This window comes from Rhinolophus hipposideros (genome assembly GCF_964194185.1).
Source record: "Rhinolophus hipposideros genome assembly, chromosome: 9".
NCBI classification, from domain to species: Eukaryota; Metazoa; Chordata; class Mammalia; order Chiroptera; family Rhinolophidae; genus Rhinolophus; species Rhinolophus hipposideros.
In genome coordinates, this window is record NC_138055.1 from 34,056,360 (window position 1) to 34,083,204 (window position 26,845).

The 26,845-nt window shown below is 38.5% G+C and overlaps 1 protein-coding gene across 1 annotated transcript; it reads right to left on the reverse strand.

The window, feature by feature from the left end:
* Positions 1 to 1,347: 1,347 nt before the first annotated feature.
* KCNJ8 (potassium inwardly rectifying channel subfamily J member 8) lies at positions 1,348 to 11,844 on the reverse strand. Its single transcript, XM_081061437.1, has 4 exons — positions 11,773 to 11,844; positions 11,305 to 11,443; positions 10,046 to 10,471; positions 1,348 to 2,427 (listed from the first exon to the last, which is right to left on the reverse strand). Exons 3-4 carry the CDS (start codon positions 10,402 to 10,404, stop codon positions 1,527 to 1,529), a joined length of 1,260 nt encoding a protein of 419 aa, XP_080917563.1. The 5' UTR covers positions 10,405 to 10,471; positions 11,305 to 11,443; positions 11,773 to 11,844; the 3' UTR covers positions 1,348 to 1,526.
* Positions 11,845 to 26,845: the final 15,001 nt, after the last annotated feature.

The window sequence follows — 26,845 nt, forward strand, 5'->3', positions numbered from 1 at the left end:
TGTGATATATGAGTCTGGAATTCCAAGGATGGTTTGAGTTCTTCAGAGATGATGAATTCAGTAATCTGATAAACAATTTCCATTCATCTGGTTAGAATCATGTGTCTTTTGTATAAGATACGATTTGAATATATGCATGATTACCCTCCTACTTTAATTTCTATAAATGAAGTTAGAGAAATATGAAATCAAAATCTATGTAAAATGATACACAAGAGCTCAGCTTTCTGATATTTAGCCATGTGCAATGTAAGAATAAACCCATAGTTTATTAGCCTAGTACTTCTTTCTGTGCCCTTCTTTCTCCCTTGAAGACAAAGGAGCTAAGGATGACTAAATCCAACTTTGTTAGAAAATCACACTTTAGCAACTGAGATAATGCTAAATCTATATATACACCAGGCTTGACTTCAGATATCACTGGGAAGGAAATGTAGTTTTAAGATGGGAGATGGAAATTCAGAGAAAACAAGGGTTACAGGATTTCCATGACACATCAGGCTCAGATAGAAAAGCCAAGAGAATATTTTAAAACTTGGAATGAAATGAAATGAAAATGAAACATGTAGTTTTCTTGGAACAACAAATCTCAGAGAACGACCCCAGAGAGAGATCTCAGAGGTGTTACCACTGTATGATATCTCTTTCACATGCCTCTAAAAATGTTTTGTTGTTGAAATTTAACAAGGGATAATTTTGTGAAAGAGGAATCACAAAACCACAGTGAATACAAAGAAAATATTTTACTAAAATATTTAATTCAGTGTTTTCCCAATGGGGACTTTTAAGAAGTGAGACGTTGAAGGAAATAACTGTCATTGTTAGGAATCCAGTCCTAAAATGAGACAAGAATATTCTGAGCTTTTCTCCGAAGCTCTTTGCCCAGTTCTGCCAACAGGCTGCCATGAGGAGGACCAGGAAACCTCTGGAAGTCATTGTGAAGGACCAAGTGAAAGACCAGAATCACTTAAAAGCGTAATCACTTATGTCGCTAAGCATATTTTGCCTCAGACTTTTTACCAGGTGCAGTATTGTGAAAAAGGAAAAGGCAACATACTGGCCGAAATAAAAAAGATGTGAAGAACACAATTTTGGTTCTCTCCCCACCCCAATATGATTTGTATTTTCAGAGTGAAAGATAGAAACAGAGAGATCTGTGATTTCATCCACTAAGGATTGCAAACAGAATCATTCCTTGGCCAACTTTTGTATTCAAGGTCTATTATTCTTAACGTAACTCTTGTGTTTCAAATTGAGATAAATGAGAGCATACTATTTCCTAAACGGAACTTAAGTGTATCACTGCAAATATGTGCATGTATGAAACAATCATGAGCCATGAATCTTCCACCTTGTGTATTACTGTTTTATTGATACAGAAAGTGCTGTTGTTTGGATATGAATATCATTTAGTGCATTAAGATGTAGGAGGGACAAATAATTATGTTCCAGCTCTGGTATAGTCCGATAGTGTCTTGCATAAAGCATCAACCCGTGATAGAAGACTTTCTTGGGCTGTCTTGCTGTCATGATTCCGATGTATTTTGATTTCCTTCTGGAGTCATAAATTGCACTTTTGGCACAATGAGGGATGAGTTGTTCCTTCGGATAGAGTTGTTCCTCCGCATGGAATTGTTTCTTCTCATGGAATTGCGCTTCCTCAAGGAATTTTGATGGGACAGTTCACTCTTCTGGAGGGTCTGAATAAGGATGGAAGGCTTCTCATCCAGCTCTCGTGCACTGCACCTCGGAGCAGCTACTTTAACAGTGTTTCCAAATTTGGAGTAATCCACAGAATACACTCCTTCCTCCTCAGTTACAATAGACACAAAGCGATGGCCCCATTGGATCTCCTCAGCGATGTAGGACGTTCTTGCTTGTGTGGTAATGCCAGTAGTTTCAACCACACCTTCCAGAATCACGATGACCTCCAGGTCCTGATTGGCAAGGTCAGTTGCTGAGATATCATACAAGGGGCTGCGCTTGTCAATCACATGGCAGATGATTAATGGGGCCACCAGAAAAATGTTGTTACTCTCAATTGGGTTATCCACAGGAATGTCCATTTGGTGAATAGGCACCACCTCCCCTTCAGGTGTAGTTGTTTTCTTGACCACCTGGATGCGCACTGAGGCACTGATGATCATGCTTTTCCTTAGGTCACCTACTCGGAACATGAAGCACAGCTTGCCATTTCGGACGGCAATCACAGCATGGCGGCTGAAAATCAAAGTTTCTGCCCTTCTGTGAGCCTGAGCTGTTTTCATGAAAATGCAGCCCAACATGACTGCATTGATGATCAAACCCACGATGTTCTGGAGAATTAAAACTGTGATGGCCAGAGGGCATTCCTCTGTCATCATTCTCCCTCCAAATCCAATTGTCACTTGAACCTCAATGGAGAAGAGAAAAGCAGAGGCGAAAGACCTGGAAGAAATAATATCAGAAAACAACGCCATCAGATCAAATTTTGAATAATGAAGTAACACGATAAGCAAAATTTTGTTTTCAATGCCAAAATCATTATTTTTCTTGAATAAAATATTCAAGCTGAATTTGTGATTTTCTCCCTCCAAAGTCTATTACATACCTTTGGAAAGACTAGCTAACTTAACTTGTCACATGCCTAATTCTTTCTCTTCTACATGCATCTACCTCCAGACTTCTGGGATACGATACTATTAATGTTTTCTAGGTCATGAAATGATGAGCCTGCTTGTGTGAAATCTTTAAAATAATAAATATACATATTTATGCTTACAGGCATTTTTATTTTGTTAGGTAATTTACTTTCACAAAGACATACTTTATTTTGTCAGGTAGAAAGTTTCATTATTTACTGAATGCCTCTGTTTAAAAGTAATTTGAGTAATATGGAAGGTACTGAGTAATGAATAAACTTATTATTATTCACAAACTTTAACTCGAATTCATTTGCTAACACTTAATGTGTACCTTAGATAGAAAAAGCACAATACTAAAAAGTGATACAGAACACATCATTCAGAAATACTAGTATTTTTAACAAAAAAAAATGTTTTTCCACTTGGAAAAAAAAAGTTATTTATTGTCTCATTTTTATCTGTAAGTGATCTAGAGAATGCTGAAGCTATTCAAGGAAGATTTTGAGGCAGAGATGAGTAAATGACTGTGTCGAGAACATATAATCAACCAGAACTTGAATCATCTCAATTCTGGCCTCGTGCTCTGAAAGGGACAACAGTAAAGGGTCAATAAGTGTCAGGATTTTCTTGGGAAACTTTTCTACATGGAGCATTTCTTCAGTGAGTAAATACGGATGTGGTAAGTTCAAGGTAGGCCTGGGTAAGATAACTGAAAAGCTCTCAAGTGACTCTAAGAATTTATCCCCCTGGTTGAAAAGCACAACTGGTTATTCTTATCATTAATTTATTCACTTACTACACATCTAATACTGCTGTGACTTCTTAATGGAAATGACATTAGTCCTGTGTTTGCCACCAGCCCCACTTTAGAACTTCTTTAATTTTATGGAAGATAAGCTATCGATCAAAGTACTATCTATTACTGCCACACACAATGAGTGAGCAAAATGTTTAAACATGTGAATACTGAGTACACACACTGCACTTTGGTGGGACATGAAGAGTGAGCAAGCCTACACAGATGATTCTTCTGATTAGTTTTTAAGTGGAATGTGAAAATTGCCTTTTTCACCCCTTTTGTTGCTAAAAAGATTCATGGAAAACCAAAATAATTGCTTTTTTCACTAACTACACACAGGATACATCATTTGATACAAAAACATTGCAAAGAATAATAATGGACCCCAGAAGAGTGGCATGGACACAACATTGATTTCTAACAATCAATTAGAAACTTCAGGGAGGAGGACACTTCAGGGAGGAGTCTAATGATGATTATCCCCAACTATTTGGTTTTAATTGCTTGAGAGACTATACATGGGCCACACTACGTATATTGTTTATTTTGTGAAAAAATTTAATACTAAACATTATATGGTGCAAGGCCCAGCCTTTTAGGGACACCTGTCATACTGAAAAACCTCAAGAGATGAAAGTGTTTAGCAGCTCATTTGTTCTACTACAGAGAAAGTTAGGCTGAATAATAGAGAAAATATGTTGGTTTATTTTCTGACTCATGTTAGAGAGTCACCCACATGAAAGGGAAAATGATCCATCCTAAAATGAGAATGGTAAAATGTTATTTGTACATACCAGTGAGTATGCATCACAATAAGTTGTTTCCAATTTTGATGATATGGTGGGACATTGAACTTATGAAAGGAAAGGAAATACAAAGAATTAGAAATATTATTAGTCATCCTTTAAACCCCCTTTGGGGAAGAATAGAGATTTTTCTCTTTCTATATTTTTGGTGATAAAAAATGTGTTATGTATGGTTTGTTATGATTAAACTGAATGTTGACATTAAACTATAAATAGTACCATAACATTAAAATAAAACCAGTAAGATTTTAACATTAAATATGTCAAATAACTTTTTTAGATAAAATGTGCAATTTAAAATGCTAAAATTGCAGCTTGGTTTCTCTTACTCAGATAAAGGTTGAATAGCAGTGGGAACTCTGATGGGAGTAGGATTCATAAGTGAAAAATCATTCAAAGGAATGCTGTAGAGAAAAGGACCCAGGACAGGTCACTGGGTCCCTCAGCAGCAGAGAAGCAAAAAGCCCAAAATGTAGAAGAGGAACTAAAACACACAAACTCCTTTAAAAGAATATGCTGGAAGATGGCAGAGTAGGTATACATTGTGTTTTCTTCTTCCCATGACCACATCAAAATTATAACTAAATTACAGAACAACCATCATTGAGAATCTAGCTGAAGTCTAGCTGAATCTAGCTGAAGTCTAGCTGAACCAAAGTCCTACAACTAAGTACATACAGAAGAAGCCACTTCCAGACTGGTAAGAGGCATGGAGTGATTGGTAAGAGGGGCAGAGGTGCAGAATGGGTTGGTCCCACACCCATGTGTGGTGGTTAAAAATCAGGAAAAATATCATGGCTGTGGAGGTCCCTCCCTGCCTGAAGAGTGAGGTGTTCCAGCCCCACACCAGGCTGCCCAGACCAGAGTTCCAGTGCTGGGGAGAGAAGTGCCATAATTTCTGGCAATGAAAACCAGTGTAAATTGTGGCTGAATGAGAGGGGGTGTGGCTGTAGTCCCAGGAGCTCCTCTGAAAGGACCCATGCACAGACTTACTTGCTGATGAACTCACTCACTCTGAGCTCCAGCACTGGGACAGCAAGTCAAAAGGTGCCAGGGACATACGGGGAGGAACTGAGTTGTCTAGCTTCAGGATGAGGGCTGGAGGAGCAGTTTTCACTGAGAAAAGAAGTGATGGCAGAGGCCATAGTTCCTTTGTTGAGTCCTCCCCCCACCCAGCCTGCACATGCAGGCAGCCACCTTATCTGACTAGCCATCAACCTAGCTAACACCATTGGCCCACCCTTGGTGATTACCCAAGACACCACCCCCACCCAAGCAGCTTCCAGTGGCTTTTCCATACAAAAAGACTGTCTTGACTTATGCTGTGGGCTTTCCTAAAATCTCTCAAAGATTCACAAAACCCAAGCAAGCAGCACCTGGCTTCAGTATGGCCTGTACCTCTTGCCAAGCAGCCCCAAGCCTAGCACTAGAGACAGCTTGCCTCAGTTTGTAGCTTAGCCTCTCCCAGGCACCTCCAAGCCCACCACAAGTGGTAACCATCTGCAGATTACTCTGTAGCTCATACCAAGTGGCCCTGGGAAGAGCACATGAAGCAACTGATCCTGGCCTGCAACAGAGCCCCTCCCAAGAGGCCTCAGAACTAACACACCTGGTAGCCAGCTTAATAGCACACCAGAGTACCACCTGACCACCTCCACAAATAACACACCCAAAGGGCAAACACGGCAGGAACCAGAGCCCCACTAAAGCAAATCCTGCTCCACAGGATCAGCCCCTGCACAGCAGCTCCTCCAACAGCTGTCAGAGCCAGTCCTCACAACAAATCAGCCTGAAGGTCAAACCCTTCCACTGATATGCCAACAATAATCAAGGCTCAACTACAATAGGGGGCACACACAACTCACACAAGGGACCCACCTAGAGCACCTGGCTCAAGTGACCAGGGAGACTGTGCCACTGGGACATTTACTACCAAAGGCCACCAAGAGACATAGCAGCTCTACCTACTACATGGCAGCAAACATAGGGAAGCCGCCAAGATAAGGAGACAAAGAAACATGTCCCAAATAAAAGAACAGAACAAAGATTCAGAAAAAGAGCTAAACAAAATGGAGACAAGTAATCTACCAGATGCAGAGTTCCAAACACTGGTTGTAAGGATGCTCAATGATCTCAGTGAGAACTGCAATCCAGAGATAGGAAATATAAAAATGGAGAGATGGAGATAGAAAAATAGAAAAGAACCAGTCAGGAATAAAGATTACAGTAATGAAAATTAAGAATACATTAGGGGCAGCCAGATGGCTCAGTTGGTTAGAGCGCGAGCTCTAAACAACAGGGTTGCTGTTATGATTCCCACAGGAGCCAGTGTGCTGCACCCTTCACAATGAGATTGAAGACAACGAGCTGACGCTGAGGGGCTGGAGGGGCGACCTGACGGCTCAGTTCTTTAGAGCACGAGTTCTCAACAACAAGGTTGCCAGTTCAATTCCTACATGGGATGGTGGGCTGTACCCCCTGCAACTAAGATTGAAAATGACAACTGGACTTGGAGCTGAGCTGCGCCCTCCACAACTAGACTGAAGGACAATGAACTGAAGGACAATGACTTGGAGCTGACAGGCCCTGGAGAAACACACTGTTCCCCTATATTCCCCAATAAAAGTGTTTTAAAAAATACATTAGAGGGAATCAACAATAGATTAGATGAAGCAGGATTGAATCAGCGATTTGGAAGATAAAGTACCAGGAAACACTCAATCAGAATAGCAAACAGAATAGCAAATAGAAAAAAAAGAACCCCCCCACCCCCCATCCCAAATGAGAAGTTTAAGGGGCCTCTGGGATAACATCAAGCACACCAACACTTGCATCATAGGGGTACCAAAAGGAGGAGAGAGGGAGGAAGGAATTGAAAACCTATTTGAAGAAATGATGGAAAACTTCCTTAACCTGGTGAAGGAAATAGGTATTAGGTTGGTGCAAAAGTAATTGTGGTTTAAAAGGTTAAAAAAAAAAAAAAGGCAAAAAACCGCAATTACTTTTGCACCAACCACCTAATATAAGAGCCCAGGAAGTGCAGACAATCCCAAACAAGATGAACCCAAAGAGGCCTACACCAAGACACACCATGATTAAAATGCCAAAGGTTAAAGACAAAGAGAGAATCTTGAAATCAGTAAGAGAAAAACAGTTAGTTATCTACAAGGGAACCCCCATAAGGCTGTCGGCTGATTTCTCAACAGAAACTTTACAGGCCAGAAGGGCTTGGCATGAAATATTCGAAGTGATGAAAGGACCTACAACCAAGATTACTCTATTTGAAGAAACCCAGAACACTAATTCAAAAAGACATGCATCCATATGTTCATTGCAGCATTACTTACAATAGCCAAGATATGGAAGCAACCTGAGTGTCCATCAATAGATGAATGGATAAAGAAGTGGTACATATATAGAATTGAACATTACTCATCCATAAAAAAGAATGAAATCCTGCCATCGGCAATAACATGGATGGATGTAGAGGGTGTTATGCTAACTGAAATAAGTCAGACAGAGAAAGAGAAATACCATATGATTTCACTTATATGTGGAATCTAAAGAACAAAAAACACAAATAAAACAGAAAGACTCAGATACAGAGAACATTTTGATGGGTGCCAGATGGGAGAGGGTTTGGGGGAAGGGGTAAAAAAAGTGAAGGGATTAAGAAGTACAAATTGGTAATTACAAAATAGTCATGGAGAGGTAAAGTATAGCATAGAGAATACAGTCAATTATATTGTGATAACTGTGTGGTATCCATGACCACACTAGATTTATTGTGGTGACCACTTCATAAGTTATATAAATGTCTAATCACTATGTTGTACAGCTGAAACTAATATAATTGTGTATGTCAACTGTAATTAAAACATAAAAAAATTAAAATATGCTGAAAAAAATAAAATGCTAAAATTGTTATGCTGATAAAATCAACTTTGTCTCATTGTATTTGTGACACCATTTCTCATACTGAGCTTAATGTTCACACCAGTAGGAATGCATCAGGGGAATGACCATGCTTCAGAAAACATCTTGTTGAAAATGAGAAAGGAGACTAAAATGGCTTTTAATAACCAGCACACTCTATAGGTTTGTCTTTTAAAAAGTCATTGAATGGATATCACTTTTGATGACATATCTTTAATAAATTGCTTACTGACTTCTTTTTTTCACAGGAAAAGTCAATATATTTGCCTTATAAATAAAACCTCTCCTTTATTTTCAAGGTGTATCACTTTTGTTTCTTTTATCTCTTTTATGAGTGTCTACTGCATGTTTATTAAAAATTTATCTTAATATGAAAACAATTCACCAATATCAGTGTCAATAATTTCTTAAAGACCAACAGATAATGTTATTTGACCTACAAATATATGTTAAATGAAGTATTTTAATTATTTCTTTTATATCTGATTGCACTGGTGATCTATAGTTTTCACCTTTTTTTTTGAGATAAAAGTTTGTGACAAGTTTAAGAAAGAAAATATCTACTCAATGGTAAAGGCAATGAATCAATTCAATATAGTTTTCTTTCCTGAAAATCCAAGCTGAAATCTGTGGCATGTGATATCCACTTTTGGTATACTGGCATTGCAGATACTTAGAGACAGATTCATAGTCTGGGTTTCTGTTTCTTGCAGTGATATGCTAGTTTCATAAGATTTCAGGGTCAGTAAGGTCTCATTTTTTACAGATTCCTGGGAGAATGGTGCTAGTACAAGTTGTTTTGCTTGATGGATGCATTATGTGAATTTGGAATGTCACTTAGAAAATGTCCTGGGAAAGTTTCTAATATTATTACTATTATTTAGCTTCAGAGTGAACATTTTTGCAATTGATCTAAATGATGTCTTTCCATTTTCCAACAACAACAAAAAAATAAGAGATAAATCTCCCCAACTAAATGTTCTTTGGTCATGTGAAAATATAAGAAAAGAATCACTGAGATCAAATTCAATTTACTTATCTTTGAAATACTTATAAAAGAAGGAAAAGTTAGGCAATCTAAAAACTGTCTCTAAAAAGCTTTATAACCTATTAATATTTTTGAAGAAAACCACAACATTAAGCTACTTCTGCATAATGTCTTCCATTAACAATTTGGACCAATTTCCATTAAAAATTAATTTTTTTCTAGTTCTGAATCTTAGCATAATTTTCAGTCACAGAATCCAATGCAAGTAATTAGCTATTTATGCTAATCTTGATAAACAGGGGCTTGTATTTATTTTTTTCCATTTTTAGTGGATTTTTAGTCTAGGACAGCTCTCTACCCATTATTGCAGTGTTTTCCCACTATTTCTGAAAAATGTCACGGGTAAGAGAAGTCATGAAAAAATATTACTAGCATTTGCACAGTATTTTTTGCTGATCAGAGATATTTACTTGTGAAAACTGGAATTATGGACAGCAGCTTTTTCATACTGAAAAACTACATGTGTGGTTTTGGGGTTTTTTTTTGCACTTTTTTCCCCCCCTCAGTATGTCACTCTGGAACTCTTTGAGCCACAGCCATTTTTTTTTCTTCCTTTCTTTCTTTTCTTTTTCTTTCTTTCTTTTTTTTAAATAACTGGTATACTGTTTCCAAGGCTAGCCCCAGGGATTGAAACGTCACATTTTCAGACATCTCATCCATAAAGCTGCATCAAAGAAAGTTTTTTTTTTTAATGTGTTAGATTAGTTCTGCATTTTTGTTTCTGGAGGCACTAAAGCAAACCCTTTATTTTACTTTCAACAAGAAAAGAGAGCAATTTAATATTTTTTTCCAAATTGTTTTCAACCCCTGCTTCATCCCACTGCATTCTTACCTGACATTAGTCACACACACAGTAGACTCCACGCCACTTTTCTCCATGTAAGCATAGATGTCCCCATGGGCAAAAGCCACCAGCCACCACATGATGGCGAAGAGCAGCCAGCTACAGAGGAACGACATGGTAAAGATGACCAGCGTGTGGCGCCATTTCAGGTCCACCAAGGTAGTGAAGATGTCCTGCAGGAATCGGCCTTGCTCACGGATGTTCTTGTGCGCCAGGTTGCAGGCGCCACTCTTGGCTATGAAGCGGGCTTTAGGGAGGCGGTCTCGGATGCGCGGTTTGCGCAGGTTCTCTGCCGCGATGCGCGCCAGCACATACTCCTCTGGGATGATGCTCTTTCTGGCCAACATCGTCTCGTCACCATAGCCAGACTATCCACCTGTCTCTCACCTGCCTCTCCTCTGGAGACCCGTCCTCCTGCGCGAGGGAAACGAAGATTAAAAATTCCACCCCGCCCTCCCCTGCCCCCACCCCAGGCCCACATTTCCTCACTTCTTCAGTCCTTGCATTCAGGGGTTATGTCTATACATTCGAGGTAACATGCCAAGCTAAAGTAGGATTTTATTAATCTAAATACGAACTTAATTTGTGCGTGAGTTCTGAGATCCCGGAGAAAATTGTGGGTCTGAACTAGAATTGTTTCAGTTGAACTTATCCTTTTGAACACATGGTTATAGCCTTAGTTACGCAAAACCAAACAGCAGGCTCAATGACAGTTCTCCGAGATTAACTGCGTCTGTAGCTTAGTGCAAGGATACAAATCGCGGCGTCGATCACGAAAAGTAAGGCCATCTGGGTTGCGATCTACATACTACAGTATTTACGATAACACCAATACAAAACGGGGGGAAAGTTTTTCCTTCGTTATTTTTAGAAGTAGGCAAAGAAAAGGCCGTGGCCTCTTGCACAATATAAACAACATTTAGTGTAATTTGACAACATTAGCGATGTGCTATGTAACGTGAAAAATATGAACAAATATTCTAAAGTTTAAAGAAGAGTTGCATTTAAAAATGTTTCCCATTGGAACGCATAGTATAGATTGAAAACTTCTTTGCTACGAAGGGATCAAACATACAAGCTGCACGGAAAACCCGGAAAATAGCCAGCGGGCTGTAGATAGAGTTAAAAGAGTGTGCCCGGACAAGTCGGTCCAACCCCGCAAACCTCCGTTGTGTTTTGCATTTTAAGTCATTTGCGAGGACGCGGACAGCCCTCCCTCCGCGCACGCGAGGAGCGTTGACACTTACAGACTCGGGGCAGCGGGGGCGGCAGCTGCACCTCCGGGCACACGCGGGCGGACCGCAGGCAGGTCTCCGGCTCTCCCATCCCTGCCCGCGGGAGCCGGGATCGCGAAGGTCGGAGGGACAGATCCGAGGGCCGCTCGTCCTAGGGGGAAGAGTTAAAATAATAAAAGGTGCAATTGAATCTGAACGCGGAGAGGGCTGGAAGAAGGGGGACGGGGTAGGTTTTCCCCTCCCCCTGCTCAGCTCTACTCCCTAGGCCTTTGCAGTGGGCGGAGGAGGGGCTGGGGGAGAGGAGCTTAGAGACGGTGCTCCACAAATCAGCCTCCCAGTTCGGGCTTTGACGCGTGCCAGACCTCTGAGGCCGCCGAAATTGCCACGGTGGGGGCGGGACAAGAGGTGGGTGGTGGGGGGCGCGTCCCGGGGTGGTGGGGATCTGGCCAGAGGGAGGGGCGACGGGGGGGAGGGCGGGACCTGTAAAACCAGCTCTTTTCCAGTAGCTGTGACCCCACTGCCTCCAGAATGACACGCTCCTCTTTAAAAGGCTCCCTGTTCTGGGGAGAGAACTTTATGAGACTAAATTCACTGACGTAAATAGTTTTTTTGTAACCTGGGTGAATAACTGGGCTACTTAAGATTTAATAAAACCAGATATAGAGATAAGAAAAATAGTCTTTTAAGGCTTTCAAGCTGGGTGCACACACATTTATTTACATTAAATTTCATCTAGTAAGGATGGCACAGGTGGACGATGTTCTGAAACCCATCATAACAAAGTATTTCTTCACCAGCCAAAGCTAATTCTCAAGGAATTAAACAGAGGAGAGAGAGAGAGAGAGAGAGAGAGAGAGAGAGAGAGAGAGAGAGAGAGAGAGAGAGACAGAGAGAGAAAGAAAGAAAAAAAACTACTTGAAGTCTCTTCCAATGAGAAATTTTATCCCAAACAGGGACAGCTGTCCACATTTTAGAACTCAAATGCTCAGCTTCTTATTATCTAGATGATTTGAATGATAAAATAGAGCGCACACAAGAAAGGTTATACAGTAAATATTTTTCTATATATTTTTTAGAAGGAGCCAGCAAAGACAAATGGTTTTCTCTCACAGGTCAAGCCTCCTGGTTTGGCACTCATCTTAATGGAAACTTTAATTCTTGGAAATTTCATGTATTTTCCAAGACTCAAGGGAGAAAGTATATGAAGCATAAACAATGTATTCATTTAATTATCAAAAGACCTAAAATTAGTCTTTAATGAAAGCAAATGAAGATTTTTTTTTTCCCTTTGTAGATAGATGTGCTTAACCCCTTCAAGTCAGGGATCCTAGCCTGATAGTGGTAGCTCGCCTCTCTACTATCAGTAATTTTTACAGTAAATTATGTGGCAGTTTTACTACAACTGTGTGGGGATCAATTTGTATAGTTAATCCCCTCATTGTTCTATTTTACGATTGAATTTGGTACAATTTATATTTTGGCTCAGGTAACATTTATTAAACACGTATTTTGTGAAGGTTATATATATCATAATTTCTGTTCTTGAGAGGCAGACAATTGTAGTAAGAGAGACAAGACTTTAACAATAAACTCTAATACAAGCATGGATTTGATTACAATGAAAAAGGACATACTACTAAAGTGCCCTGGGAATATAAATGAGATATACTGAGACTAGGAGACTAAGAAAAGCTTCATTAATTATTCTGCATTTGATCTCATCTTTGCAGGACCAGATAGATATTTGGGGAATGTAGAAAAGCAGAGAAAAGACATTTCATAGAAAGGAACCATCATGAACAAAAGTATGCCGTATTGACAAGAGTGAGGCCGTATTGACAAGAGTGAGCCATGTTTTAGTAACAAACTAACTTAAACAGCATTGCTGAAGCAACATCAGCAAGATTGTTGGAGACTTGAGTCCAATCCCCCCCAGGCAGCTTGTGTCACCACGGTTCTCAACATATAATGAGTTATTCATGTACTTGTCCCTCCTCCTCCACCCACACACACAACCCGTGAAACTGAGGGCTACTGAAGGGCAGGGCTGTAATTTGCTTATCTTTGTATCCCAATCCTCTGTACAGCTCAAATTACAGAGGTGCTCAAAAACAAAAAAATCCTTGTGAATCAGTGATGGAAAACATTAGGTTGAACAGTTATGTTGGGACCTTGAGAGAAAAAAAATGAAGACAACCTTAAATACCAAAAAAGGAGTTTGGGAGTTTGGGCAGTCTTTAGTAGGTAGTTGTGTAGGCAGAGTCCTAAAGAGCAGTTTCCAGGTTCTTGGCCTCACGTGGAAAGGTGCTGGATTGGTTATTAGATGGCCATCAGCTGTGACTAGTTGGCCATCAGCTGTAACCTGTTAGCCATTAGTCACTAATATAACTGCCGTGGCAGAGATGCCAAATGCGGATTGTGCAGATCCTGCTTCTTGTATCTCCAACCCAGCCGCCAGTGAGAATCTAGTGGTATGAACCCCCTATCCATGGCTTCCCCGGTGTTCCTTTTTGGCCTCTGTACACCCGCTGAGAGCAGCAGGAGTGGAACCAGAAAGCCTGCATGACAAGTGGTGTCGTGCTGGGCGACCTGCGGGGTCTCATCTCCGGCTCCCCACATAAGAACGCAGGACATGGTGAGGCAAAACAGGAACACCCACGGAGCCATAGTTAGGGGACTTATACCACTATATTCTCGCTGTCAGCTGGGTTGGAGACACAGGAAGCAGGAGCCACACTGTTCGCAACCCTCACTGCGCCGCTTGCAGGCTCAGCCACCATCTTCTTGCTAGCCCCCATTTTCTTCTAGCCACAGCAGTTATATTAGTGGCCAATGGCTCACTGATTACAGCTGACGGCCAAGTAGCCACAGCTGATGGCCATCCAATCACAGTTGATGGCCATTTACTACCTGAGCTAGCATCTTTCTATGTGAGGCCGAGAGCCTGGAAACTGCACTCCTGGCTCTGTCCCCACAAGTGGTAAACCACAGAAAGATTTTGATTAGAGAAAACACAGGTGCCTGCTTTAGGAAGATTCATCAGGAAGCAGAGGCTATGATGGTGTTGCTAAGTAGAGCCCCTCCCTTCAGGCTCCAAAATTCTGTGATTGGTAGGCAGAAGGGGGCGCTGGAAACTATTGTAGTAATTAGAGAAGGAAAGAGGTCTGGGGCTAATAAGCAATGTCAGTGGGCAATATACAAATATATACAATAGGAATGTTATACAGAGTCAATATTGGGAGAGGGAAATGTCAGGAGATTGTGATATTTATCGTGGTGATAGAAATAGTAGGAAAATTGAAATGAGAAGAAATGAACTGCTGAGAAGAATTGAGATGTGCAGCAAATAAATCATTATCTGAATCCTATGAAAATTCTGTTATTTTGGTATAATGCTTATTTAGGACTCAATATTTTTTTCTAATGAGGTATATTCTTCCAAGTATGTGATTTTTAAGTAGTTTTGACTTGTTTTAAAATGACAAACTATACCATACCTTTTATTAGTCAATGATTTAAGCTGATTAATTCAAAATAAGTTGCACTAATAATATACACAATAAAGGCCATATTTTAAGATATTAATGTCGTGCAGGGTCTCAGCTCCCACTCCCCGCCCAAGAACGCAGGACACGGTAAGGCCAAAAAGGAACACCCACGGAGCCATAGATAGGGGAGTCAAACCAATATATTCTCGCTGGCGGCTGGGCTGGAGACACAGGAAGCAGGATCTACACAATCTGCCTAACAGCAGTCCGTGCTTGCCAGCCACCATCTTCTTGCTAGCCCCCATTCCTTTTTTACTAGCGTAGCCACAGCCGTTATATTAGTGGCCAATGGCCTACGGGTTACAGCTGACGGCCAACTAGCCACAGCTGCTGGCATCTGATCACAGTTGATGGCCATTTACTACCCGAGCCAACACCTTTCTATGTGAGGCCGAGAGCCTGGAAACTGCTTTTTGGGGTTTTGTCCCCACAGCTGGAGACACAGGAAGCAGGATCTACATAATCTGCCCAACAGCAGTCCGCACTTGCCAGCCACCATCTTCTTGCTGGCCCCCATTTCTTCTGCTAGCGTAGCCACAGCAGTTATATTAGTGGCCAATGGCTTACGGGTTACAGCTGACGGCCAACTAGCCACAGCTGCTGGCCATCTGATCACAGTTGATGGCCATTTACTACCCGAGCCAGCACCTTTCTATGTGAGGCCGAGAGCCTGGAAACTGCTTTTTGGGGCTTTGTCCCCACAATTAATAAGTAAACTTTTGACACCAGAATGCCTAAAAGCAAACAGCCATTTAGAAAAAAAAAAGGTATGAATGTGTACTATAAAAATATTATAGATTTTCTTTTTATTTTCTCTTTCTATCCCCTTCCCAACATTTTTTTTTTTTAAGTAACCCTGTATGTCTTTTCCCTTTAACTAGTTTTTGTGCACTAGATGGAAGATGCACGAGCACATGTTGTTTGTTGTTTTCAACACATACACAGTGTCTGGAGTTGTTCCTGGCTCTGAGAAGTAGGTACTCAATACATGTCAAATAAAGGAAAGAAGGAACGGTGCTCATGCATTTACTCTTTCTCTCTTTCTTGCATTTACTCTAAATCTCCTCCCTCCTCCTTTCATGTTTCTGCAACCACTTCTCATAGCCCACACAGATAATCTGAAGTTTGAAAATCTCTTTGTAGTCTACAGTCACACCTATCTAAAAAGATTACCTTCCTCATCACCTCCCCCTTCTCTCTTTACCCTATTGTTCTCCTCCCTTCCAACTATCCACAACTCCCCTAACCACTCCAGGTCAGCAGTACTTAAATTTGTTTGGCATTTGCTGGCTGTGTCTCTTTACAACCTGATTTTAAGCTTAATGAAGACATATCTATAATCCCCAAAGGTCGTCTGAACAAACAGTACCTGCTCAATAAATACTTATTGATTGCTCTCTAGTTCCTCTCCGTTTTGATCTCCTCTTCTCATATTATGGTCTAAATCGTGAACATTTAAATTTATCTTTGGTAAATTTGTGAAGGAAATCAATTAATCGTTCAGAAACATTTATTACTTCAGGCTTATTTTATTGGTTTATTTATTTAATTACTAAATTACTATCTATGTCATCCACTAAAATGCATGTGTTTTCTTAATTGTTGTATAATTCTCCTAACTTCTTTCAGGAGTGGAGACTTATTTGTGTACTACTCCTAGTAGAGACCAGTAATAAGTTTAGAACAGAGCTAACTTTTAAAATCTTATGATTGTCTTGACTATTCAGGAATTCTGTTAGAATCTATTCCTGTTACATACGGGAGAAAGTTATGCAGTTGGACAGCAATAAAAGGATATCTATTCACTTGTAAGTAAAAATCTGTTAAGTTCCTTTTAGACCCTATGATCATTTTATTTGCAGATAAAGAAGTTTCTACAATTCTCATTCTCTGAAGAAACCTAGTCTGTCAAGTGCTTCCCAACAAGTGGAGAAAGTATTAGGTTGATGCTTTTCCCAGTTGTCTGCTGCTCTGATTATCACGTACAAATCAGTGAAGTCCTTGAAAGTACTATTGAGATAAAGAGTGAAATCCTTGCATATGATGACCTTGCCTTCGACTTGACTTGTGAATTTTGAACTCTTGGATTTCCTGAGCCATATTAGATGTAAGAATTTGGACAGTCTTCAAAATGACAATGGAAACAATTCATGGTAGAAGCCCAGATAAACGTTGGTCTATTTGCTTGGTATGCTGCTTTATTAGTGTCCTCATATAAACCACGTATTGGAACATATTGCTTTGGAATCAGCTTAATAAAACAGTTACATAAACTAGTAATCAAAACAGCATGTTATAAACTCTCTTTTTTGGAGTTATCATGAAGTGGAAATGACAATATAATTCTTCGTACTTATCTGTTCCAGTGAGTTCAGAGTACATTTCTTTTTGAAATATATATCTATTTATGTGCAAAAAAGCCTCACTCTCCTTTAAATATTCACCCCATTTTTTGACGGCTATCCATCAGAACCATTCATGAAAAAGACCTCCATCCATCTTGCATGTTCAATTCTTCAAACTTATGCCTGCTCACAGGTGTGAACCAGCAAGTCAGGAAGGGGGCACTAATAACAATCACTACCTTTTAATGTACATCTAGCTGAACAACACAAAACCCCTGCTTCAATGCATGTTTGGAGAGGAAGCTGTTAGCCAACAAGTAGACAACTAATACATAATTATCCGTGGTGTCCAGATTTATAAACAGAATACAACAGGATAAGATTGAAAATAGTGGAGGCCAAAGATTAGCAATTTTATATAGAATTCAGAAAGTGAGTTCTCTAAGAACTCTTTAAGAAGGTGAAACTTGAAAAAAGAATCTGTGAGGTGATCAACTGAGGAAAGAGTGCTTCAGGCAGGCCAAGCACAAGTATGAAAGGTTTGAGGCAGGAAATAGCTTGGTGTGTTTGAAGAACAGCTAAAAGATCAATACATCTGATGGAAAAGAGGACAAGCAGGAGACAAAATAGGGAAAGTGGGAAGTGTATTCACTGATCTGTCCATCTCTCCATTTACCCAGTGAATGAAGATTGTGAGTCTGTGTATACTAGGCTATTAAAAACACTGAGCTAATCCTTGAGGCAGCTATATGTTAGGATATTTTCCTCATTTTACACGTGAGTTGGTTAGAGTATACCTAAATGCCTTATCTAAACTCAAATACCATGTAGGTGGAAAGTTATGACAAACTCAAAACATCAGATCCCAAATCCAATGCTTTTCTCACTGGAAAATATGTCAAAGGAATTGTTGTTAATCTATGACACAGCTACATGAGAAACACCTGGTAACATTATTTTATGTCCCTCCAGACTTTTATTGAGCAAGGATACAATAAAATATAAAATCTTTGGCCCCCAAATTAAAATATATTTAATGATAAGGTATAAATACTTCTACTAAAATAAAGCACATGTATAGTGCCAGGTGGGTACTAGACTAATTGGGGGGATCACTTTGTAAATTATATAAATGTCTAACCACTACGCTTTACACCTGAAACTAATACAAAATAATAGTGAATGTCAACTGTAATTGGAAAAAAAAAAAAAAAAAAAAAACTCCCCTGGTGATTCTCTTGCCCACTCAGGCATAAGAACCTCAGAGATTATATCATAGGAAAGTAGAAAAGCAGGCGCAGGAGGAAGACACATTTAAAAAGAACTGCTGACGTGTCAGATAAAGAGACTTAACATCTGAAGGCAACACAGCAAGCCTTCCCATTGTTGTATGTCCCAAAGTCAGTTACTTAAAAATTTGATCTTCTCAATTTGACAGAAGATTGCTTTGCTTCTTATCTAGTATCCTAATTCTCATTGTTCATACAAATAAATCTTTGTTTGCATTAAAAAAAAAAAAAGAACCTCATAGAATTGTTATGAGGACAAGATGACGCAATCCATATGAAGTGCTTAGGATAGGGACTGCTCTGTGATAAGTACTTAATACATATAAGTTCTTATTCATACATTGGGGCTGGTTTTGGCTTGGTGATGATCAAAAAGATCTTACAGCTAGATGTGCAGGTGGGAAGTAAGGAAGATATAGGCTCACAGATGCCTTTATTATTTAACTATCTTTCCTAAGCTAAGATTAATAAAGCAAAATATGATTTTATAGACATGAGTATTATTTTTGAAACCTCACCAACCTTCAGAGTGCTAACAAATACTTGTGCTGGCATCTGCTCAACTCTTGATTTAATCAAAACACTGGGAACTGAAAGGGAGCCAGCCAAGATACTGGTAATAAAATAGGACCCAGGAAATCAACATGTCTGTATTACTGTAATAGTGTCTCCAAGGGAAAAGTGGTTCCCTCAATTAAGTAGAGAATACCGTGGTAATTATTTTCTGCTGGTAGGGTACAAAATGCTAATAATAAATAAAGCTGGTAGGGTCTTTTCCAAGAGAAGATGAGGAATAGCAGATGTCACCGTTCATTTTTCCAGGCCTTGAAATTGTGCCCTGATCTTCTTGTACCAAAGAAAGGCAAGTTCTCATGAGCCTGTCTTGTCTCATGAGTCCTGTCTTGTTACAGGAACTCTTCACAGGTATTTCTGAAGCTCTCAGGGAAAGAAATTCCCAGCAACACCCTGATCTATTGCTAAGCTTTCACGTCACTGTTTTGAAAAATCAGTGACTCATGCAGTGCTTGGAAAGAGAAACCTGACATTTTCCAGAACTCTCTGTAGGGTGACTCCTTATTGCCACCTTTCAAAAATGCCAGCTGCAGAAGGGATTATAGAGATTGGAAGTTTTAAAGTGATATTTAGACTAATTGGCCACATGATCATTTGCCAGGATTTTTTTGGGGGTGAGAATGGAGGGGTGGGGGAGGGTTTTAAATGACTTGATTTTTCCTTTAGGTGAAAATTATCTTTGCCAGAAAAGCTTTCACCAGGTCATTTTTCTAAATGAGTACATACTATAATTAAATATTTGATATTTATTGCTAATTTAAAATGTCAAATTACCTCATTTAGTGTTAGAATAAATGGGATAATAAAATGATCTCCTCTCTGTAAACCTACAGAATTTTATTATGCATTTGAATCAATCCTTTTTTTAAAAAAATTGAGATATCATGGAAGATGCATGAAATATACTATAACTTTTTGTTCAAGTTCAGAGTATTAGAGGTAGAAAGGTATGGGATTAATTACCAGTTCTGCCATCTTTAATCACTCTGAGCCTTAATTTCCGCTTCTGTAAAATGGAGACACTAACATCTACCCCTTAGAGTTGTATAGATTAAGTAAGGTGAGTATGTAAAGGATTTAGCATAGGCCAGTGACACTTAAAAGCTAATATTTTAAAAAATAATTATAATGTTTCTACAACTTCTTTAACTAGTATTTAATTTATTGTTTATTATTTTAATTTTTTCTTGACCCGCATTTGTTAGTATTTTCAGATCAATGGTAAATAATAATGGTGATAACAGGGATGCTTTTATTTCTTCTTAGTGATTCTGAAAAAATGCTTCTAGAATATAATTTACATAGTTATCATTTTAAGGTAAGTGTGCTTTCTCTACTTTTCTAGTTTTTAAAATCAATCATAGATGGTGAACTACATAAAATGCCTTTTTAGCATATATCAAAGTGATCTTTTTTTTCTTCTTCCTTGGACAATTTGATATGGTGACTTAAGTCACAAGATTTGAAAAATGTTGAACTATTTTTACATTCCTGAGATGAATTACATTTGGTCATGGTGAATTGTTATTTTAATACAACACTGGATTTTTTTTCCTCATATTTATTTAGGATATTTGCATACATATTTATACGTGAGATTGGTCTGTTATTATTCTTTCTGCATTCTCTCTCCCTGGTTTTGGATAAGTATTATGAGTCTTTGTTAATGGAATTGCTGCATATTCTTTCTCTAGGGGGGATTGGAACAGTTTAAATAGAATAGTGATTCGCTTACTCTTTGAAAATGCAATAACTTTGAAATTATCTGAGTCTAAAATTTTTTAGGAATAGTTCTTGGTTCTTTGAATCTTCTTCACTCTCTGTTTTCCCTTTGGGACCCCTATTTCACACCTTGTAATTTTATCCTCCTTGTTTCTAGTAGTTCTTCAAATTTTCTATCAGCTTGTTCTGCACTACACTCTAGGTTCTTCTAGATCTGTTTCTAATGGAAATAATTCTTTCATCATTTACTCTTCATTGCTGTTTAATCTGTCTATTGAACTTTTAATTTTAATTTTAGTAACTTTTTCTTTTCTAGAAGTTCTATTTGGTGATTTTAAATTAATTCACTCTTTCCCCCACCTTTTTAAAATCTGTGTATACAATGATATAACTACCACACAAATTTCAGATCAAGATATAAAACATGTCTAGCACCCTAGAAGATTTCCTTTTGTCCCTTTTCAGACTGTAAATATTCCTTACGAGAGCTAACTCTATTATGACTTACTTCATCATCAGTTTGTTTGCTTGCTGTTGAGCTTTGTATGCATGGAATCACACAGTAGGTTCTCTTTAGTGTCTGGCTTCTTTCACTCAATGTAGTATCTGTGAAATTTGGCCATGTTGTTTTATATACTAGTAATAGTATTTCATTGTGTGAATAAGCCACCATTTATTTATCCATCCTACTGTTGCTGGGCATTTGGACTGCTTTTTTGTTGTTGTTGTTTGTTTGTTTGTTTTTCGTTTTTTGTTTTTTACTATTATAACTAAAGCTGCTATGAACATTTCTGCACAAGTCTCTTTGTGGACATAGGCACTCATTTCTCTTAGATATCTATGTAGAATTGTTGAGTACTAGTATAAGCACAGTTAGCATTAGTAGAAAATGCCAGTTTTCCATACTGGTTGTGCCATACTCCCTTCTGCTATGTATGAGAGTTCCAACTTCACCAAAACTTGTTATTGTCAGTCTTTTTAGTTTTATTCATTTTAGTAGGTAGGTGATTTTTTTTTATTTGCACTCCTGATGAAGAATAATGATGAGCACATTTCCACATGCTTGTTGACAAACACATATTTTAAAATTTCTTCTTCTAGATTATTTTATTATTTCTAGTTCTTATGCTAATATTCTTATTTGTCACATCTCTTGATTCCCATCATGGTGGTTCATTTTCTCATGTGACTTTAATTTTGAATGTGAGTTAATGTTGTTGTTCATTTTTCCTCCCCAGGAGAGCTAGGTTGTACCCAGAAAGACTGATTTTGCATTTGTCATTTCCAGGATCCCAAGGATATCAATATTCTGGACCTATTTTATATAATAACTCAGCCTAAATGTATCATTTCACCATTGTAAAGTTGGAATCATATCAAAACATTTTTAAGAGAAAAAAAGCTTATTTTGTGATTCCAAGAAAATCTCATATTATATTAAGATGTGGTATATGTAGTGGGTTCCCAATACTAATATTTCATATCAAAAGATACAACTTAAATCCTAAAATCCCTTCACCATCATTTAATTGAAGATTCACAAGACTCAAATAGGCCAGCAGGATTATTATCAACATGGCTTTTCATTTTCCTTTTTGTAAATGAGGAAATGGAAACTCAGACTAAGTAATAATCCAAGGCCTTACATCCAATATGTAATAGAACCAGGTCTAATTCCTGGTCCAGTTCCTTTATGAGTATTTTCTACATAGACTCACATGTGTGTGTTATGTGTTGTTGACACTGCTTTGACTCCTGGTGACCCTATGAATGAGTGATGTCCACAACATCCTGTCCTCAACAGCCCTGCTTTCCTCCTGTAGACTCGTGCTTATGGCTTCTTTTATGGAGTCAGCCCATCTCATATTTAGTCTTCCTCTTTTCCTGCCTCCTTCTATTTTTCCCAGAATTATTGTATTTTCCAATGAACCCGGCCTTCTCATGATGTGTCCGAAGTAGGATAGTTTCAGTTCTGTCATTTTTGCCTGCAGTGATGTTTCAGGCTTAATTTGCTCTAAGACCTACTGTCCGTCTGTCTGGTGGTGCAGGGTATCCTTAGAGCTCTCCTCCAACACCATATTTCAAATCATTTTTTTCCTATCAGCCTTCTTAGACTCACATAATTATTCTTTATTACATATCACATATCATATAAATCATTTATTCTCCGAAGAAGTTAATGTACTCACTAATGTATCATTAGTCTAGTATCACACATGGCTACAAGTCTCGAAGCAGATTGCCTGAGTTTGCTTCTCAGTTCCCTTAAAACTTGAGCGAGTTAGTCTATCTGAACATAAATGATAAAATGGGGATACTAATGCTTACCTTAATTTTACCTTACCTAGAATTTTGTCAAGATTAAATGGGATTATAATTCTAAGGCTCATATCATATCTTCTCAATATTTATTAGCTGTAATTATCCTTTCATCAAAGTTTTAGTGAGATGGTTTCTGCAATATGCATTCTACCAATATCTGAATTGATTTCCCGTTGCTCCTTTCTCCTATTCCCCAGTGATTTTCCTTCTCTCATTTTATTTGATACAAGACGGTGCTAGACATTAGAGATTATATATTTAAGTCATAAATCACTGTCAACTCTATGCTTTATTGGCACATGGAACTAAACTTTATTAAAATATTATGTAAGCTAAGAATTTCCTATGAAATATTAGGCTTGCTAATTTTCTCCTACATTTTTGGCCAGAAGCCTAGATGCCTTGTGCTTCCAATATAATATTTTATTGCATTTAGTAAATGCTAGAATTTCAGTCAAATGGGAACAAAGGAGAAGCTCCCATTTTCAGGTGCAATCTTGTCACCCCAAATCACTGCCTTTTGCCAAGAACCCAGCAAATTCAGTGCCTGGGCAACTGTTTGGCTCTTGTAACTCTGAGAGTGAGAGATCACTGGCAGAAATCACTGCCTCTACTTAATGTATGCTTGTAATTGTTCTATGTGTTAGGGATCCTAAAACGGGTGGGGTAGTGCAATTCTAGGTGGGTGTTACTGCTTGTTTTAAATGGAGGGCTTAAATGAGAAAGTGTCTCACAGACTGTGTGTCATGCAGGCATTGCCACCGGGAAATGAAACTTGGGCTTAAAAAGTCAAGATTTGGGGATAATTACTTATTACTTATGTAATCTTCTTTTAAACAAGATTAAATTACATGTTATTTAAAAGAAAATTACATCTTTCTTCGGGCTTTCCCTCTCTCTGGAGCAAAGGTAGGGTGTGGGAACATGTGAAGAATGTCCAAGGGGTTTCATCAACCAGCCCAATTTAGGGCTCATGTGACTGAAGATTGGTCTACCTCCCTCTGATTCCCCACCCCCCACCCAAAGGAAAATAACCAGTAACCACCCTAGTCTCATCACTCTTTTTTTGGAACTCCTAGCTGTGATTTGGGTTTGTATTCTTGCTTTCGTGTCACTCTTCAGACTGTGTTAAATTTTCTTCAGATAAGAGATTACTTCCAATTGGCACATACTCTCTGGCCACAGCTTTTTAGGTCAGAGGTTGATCCCTGACCCAAAATGAAGCAATGCAAAGTGGCCCAGTCACATATAAGACAAAAAGATGAGCTGGACACATGAGATTCCTTGCTTGAAGCTTTGAAATAGACAGTCTGAGAAGTGGAGATAATTGTAGGCCCAGGCACTAGCAGATTTCATCTGAGATAGGAGTGGTTCATAAAAGCGGCATGCAAGATGAGAAAGAAGTATACAGAGGAGGACAGAAGGAAGCTGAAAAGCTTGAGACAGAGAGATGGAATTGAGGGAGCAGATTGTCCATGGACAAGCCCCTAGACCCAGTCCAGTTCTCACTTTTCCTTCGAACTGATAATTCCGCTTTTTCTAGATTCCTGTACAGATATATCCTTTCAATATCACACCCATCTCTCCACTCCCATCCCTGGTATTTAAAGTGCCATCTCTCGAGTCACAGACTTTAAATCAATGATTTGTGGGTAATTCATATAAATCCTAACCTCAATTTCCTTACCTGTAAAATAAGCAATAAAAATAATTATTTCAGATTTTGTTATTTTAATATACTTAAAGCTTTGTACTACCCTGACTATCTCCTTGTATCACACTTTATTACTCAAAGGTGAATACCTTTGTTGAGATAATCAAATTATCAATCAAGATTATTTTCATGCAGCATCCCTTAGTAGGGAAACAGTCATCTTTCATAGATGCTCAGTTCATTATGTTTCATGACAACCATTATCATCCCTTTGTGGAACTTAAAAAGAGCCTGATCACTGCGACCCAGCAATGTGTTGTAATTGTTATTGGGAAAACTGATAGAAAAAGTGGATTGAACCTCATATCACTGGAAATACATTTTATGATCTATCTAGAACTCAAATTTCTTCCTAAGGTCTAGAAGGTGTATTTACAGATTATTGTGATTGTAAGAATCTTTCTCTTGATGTCATCCATTCTGAGCACTTGTATTTGACTTATCTGTATATTATATTAATATGTGATGTAAAGATTCATAACATTATACTTTTCTTTAAGTCAGAAAGACAAAATGTGAATGTCTACATGCGTGTGTGTGTGTGTGTGTGTGTGTGTCTGTGTGTGTGTGTGTGTATTGGGGACACAGATGTACTGAGGGATTGGAGGATAGGAAGAAGGTTAGCAGTACACGTTCATGGATTCAGCTGAGGATTCTGTTTATGTCTACATTCAAAAGACTGATAAACATTTTGGTTATCAGAAAGAAAGAGATTAAGAATTTTTAAAAAATTACTGTTCACTTAACTAGTGTTGGAATAAAGCCCCAACTACTATGAGTCAAAGAACAAAATACCTAGATATGTAAGAGCTGGTCTAAATCCACTTGGTTCTAATAATTTTAAAGGTCAATAGTCTTTCACTTAATAATAACTGATCTTGTGTATAAATAGCACATACTTTAGCCCTTTCTAAGAGAAAAATGGGAACAGCATTAAGCAGTGTTGCACTGTTGCTGTATACGAACAAGTTACTTTTTAATGCAGTGTGCAGATTAAATGATAAAAATAACGGTCTGAAAACAAAGCTCTTTTCCACTAGTATGAAGTGTATAATTGGAGATGGTCTGTGATGGTTGGTGACACTGAGGTCACAGAGGGACTTCTTCTTAGAGCCAATTAACTTAGCCAACTATGGATCCTTGATCTTTGTCAATTTAAAAAGAGGGCATTGGTGACCATGGTGTGAATAGCCAAGGGAAATTTGCTACTGCCCACATAAAAGGAAATAATTTAAACCCTATGTAGTAGATGTGTAGAATGAATATATCAACTTTCATATACCAACGATGATGACAACACCTGCAAAAAAAAAAAAAGTGAAGGTGGAAAGGGGAATGATCACAGAAAATTTAACTTTCCATATTGTGAAACATCAATAGTGAAACCTACCCAAACTGGTCACATTTATATACTACGAACATTTGGAAATACGAATTAAAATTCAACGGAATAATGTGCAGATGATTCAATAGCTAATTCAGATGTGGGGAAAAAAAGCTTTGTAACTTTGTGAAAACATTTCCTCTTGGATCACATATTTCTTATGAAACTATGAAACAAAATAGCATTCAGTATCCTTGTTTATCTCTTCTCAGCTAAGATTCAGTTCATTCAATTTCATTTCCTTTATGCTGGAACTCAGGCAGTTTATTCAATGACTCTGAAGGGCTTGTTTTAGCAATGCAGAATAAGGTAACGTCAGGAGAGAGGAAGCATATGAACATCACCTTCAGAATTTTTTTCATTATTTTCAGGTGTACAAAACAATGTAATAGTTAGACATTTATCATTTATACCCCTCATGAAGTGGTAACTCCCCTCCCCAATCTACTACCCCTCTGACATCGCACACAGCCATTACATTTCCACTGTCTCTATTCCTTATGCTGTACTCCGTCCGCTTCTTGTGACTATATGTATATATGTATATATACATATATATAAAATTATAGTTGACATTCATTATTACTCAGCTTCAGCTTCAGGAGTACAGTGCAGTGAGCAGGCATCTACACCATCCCTGAAGTGATCTCCCTAAT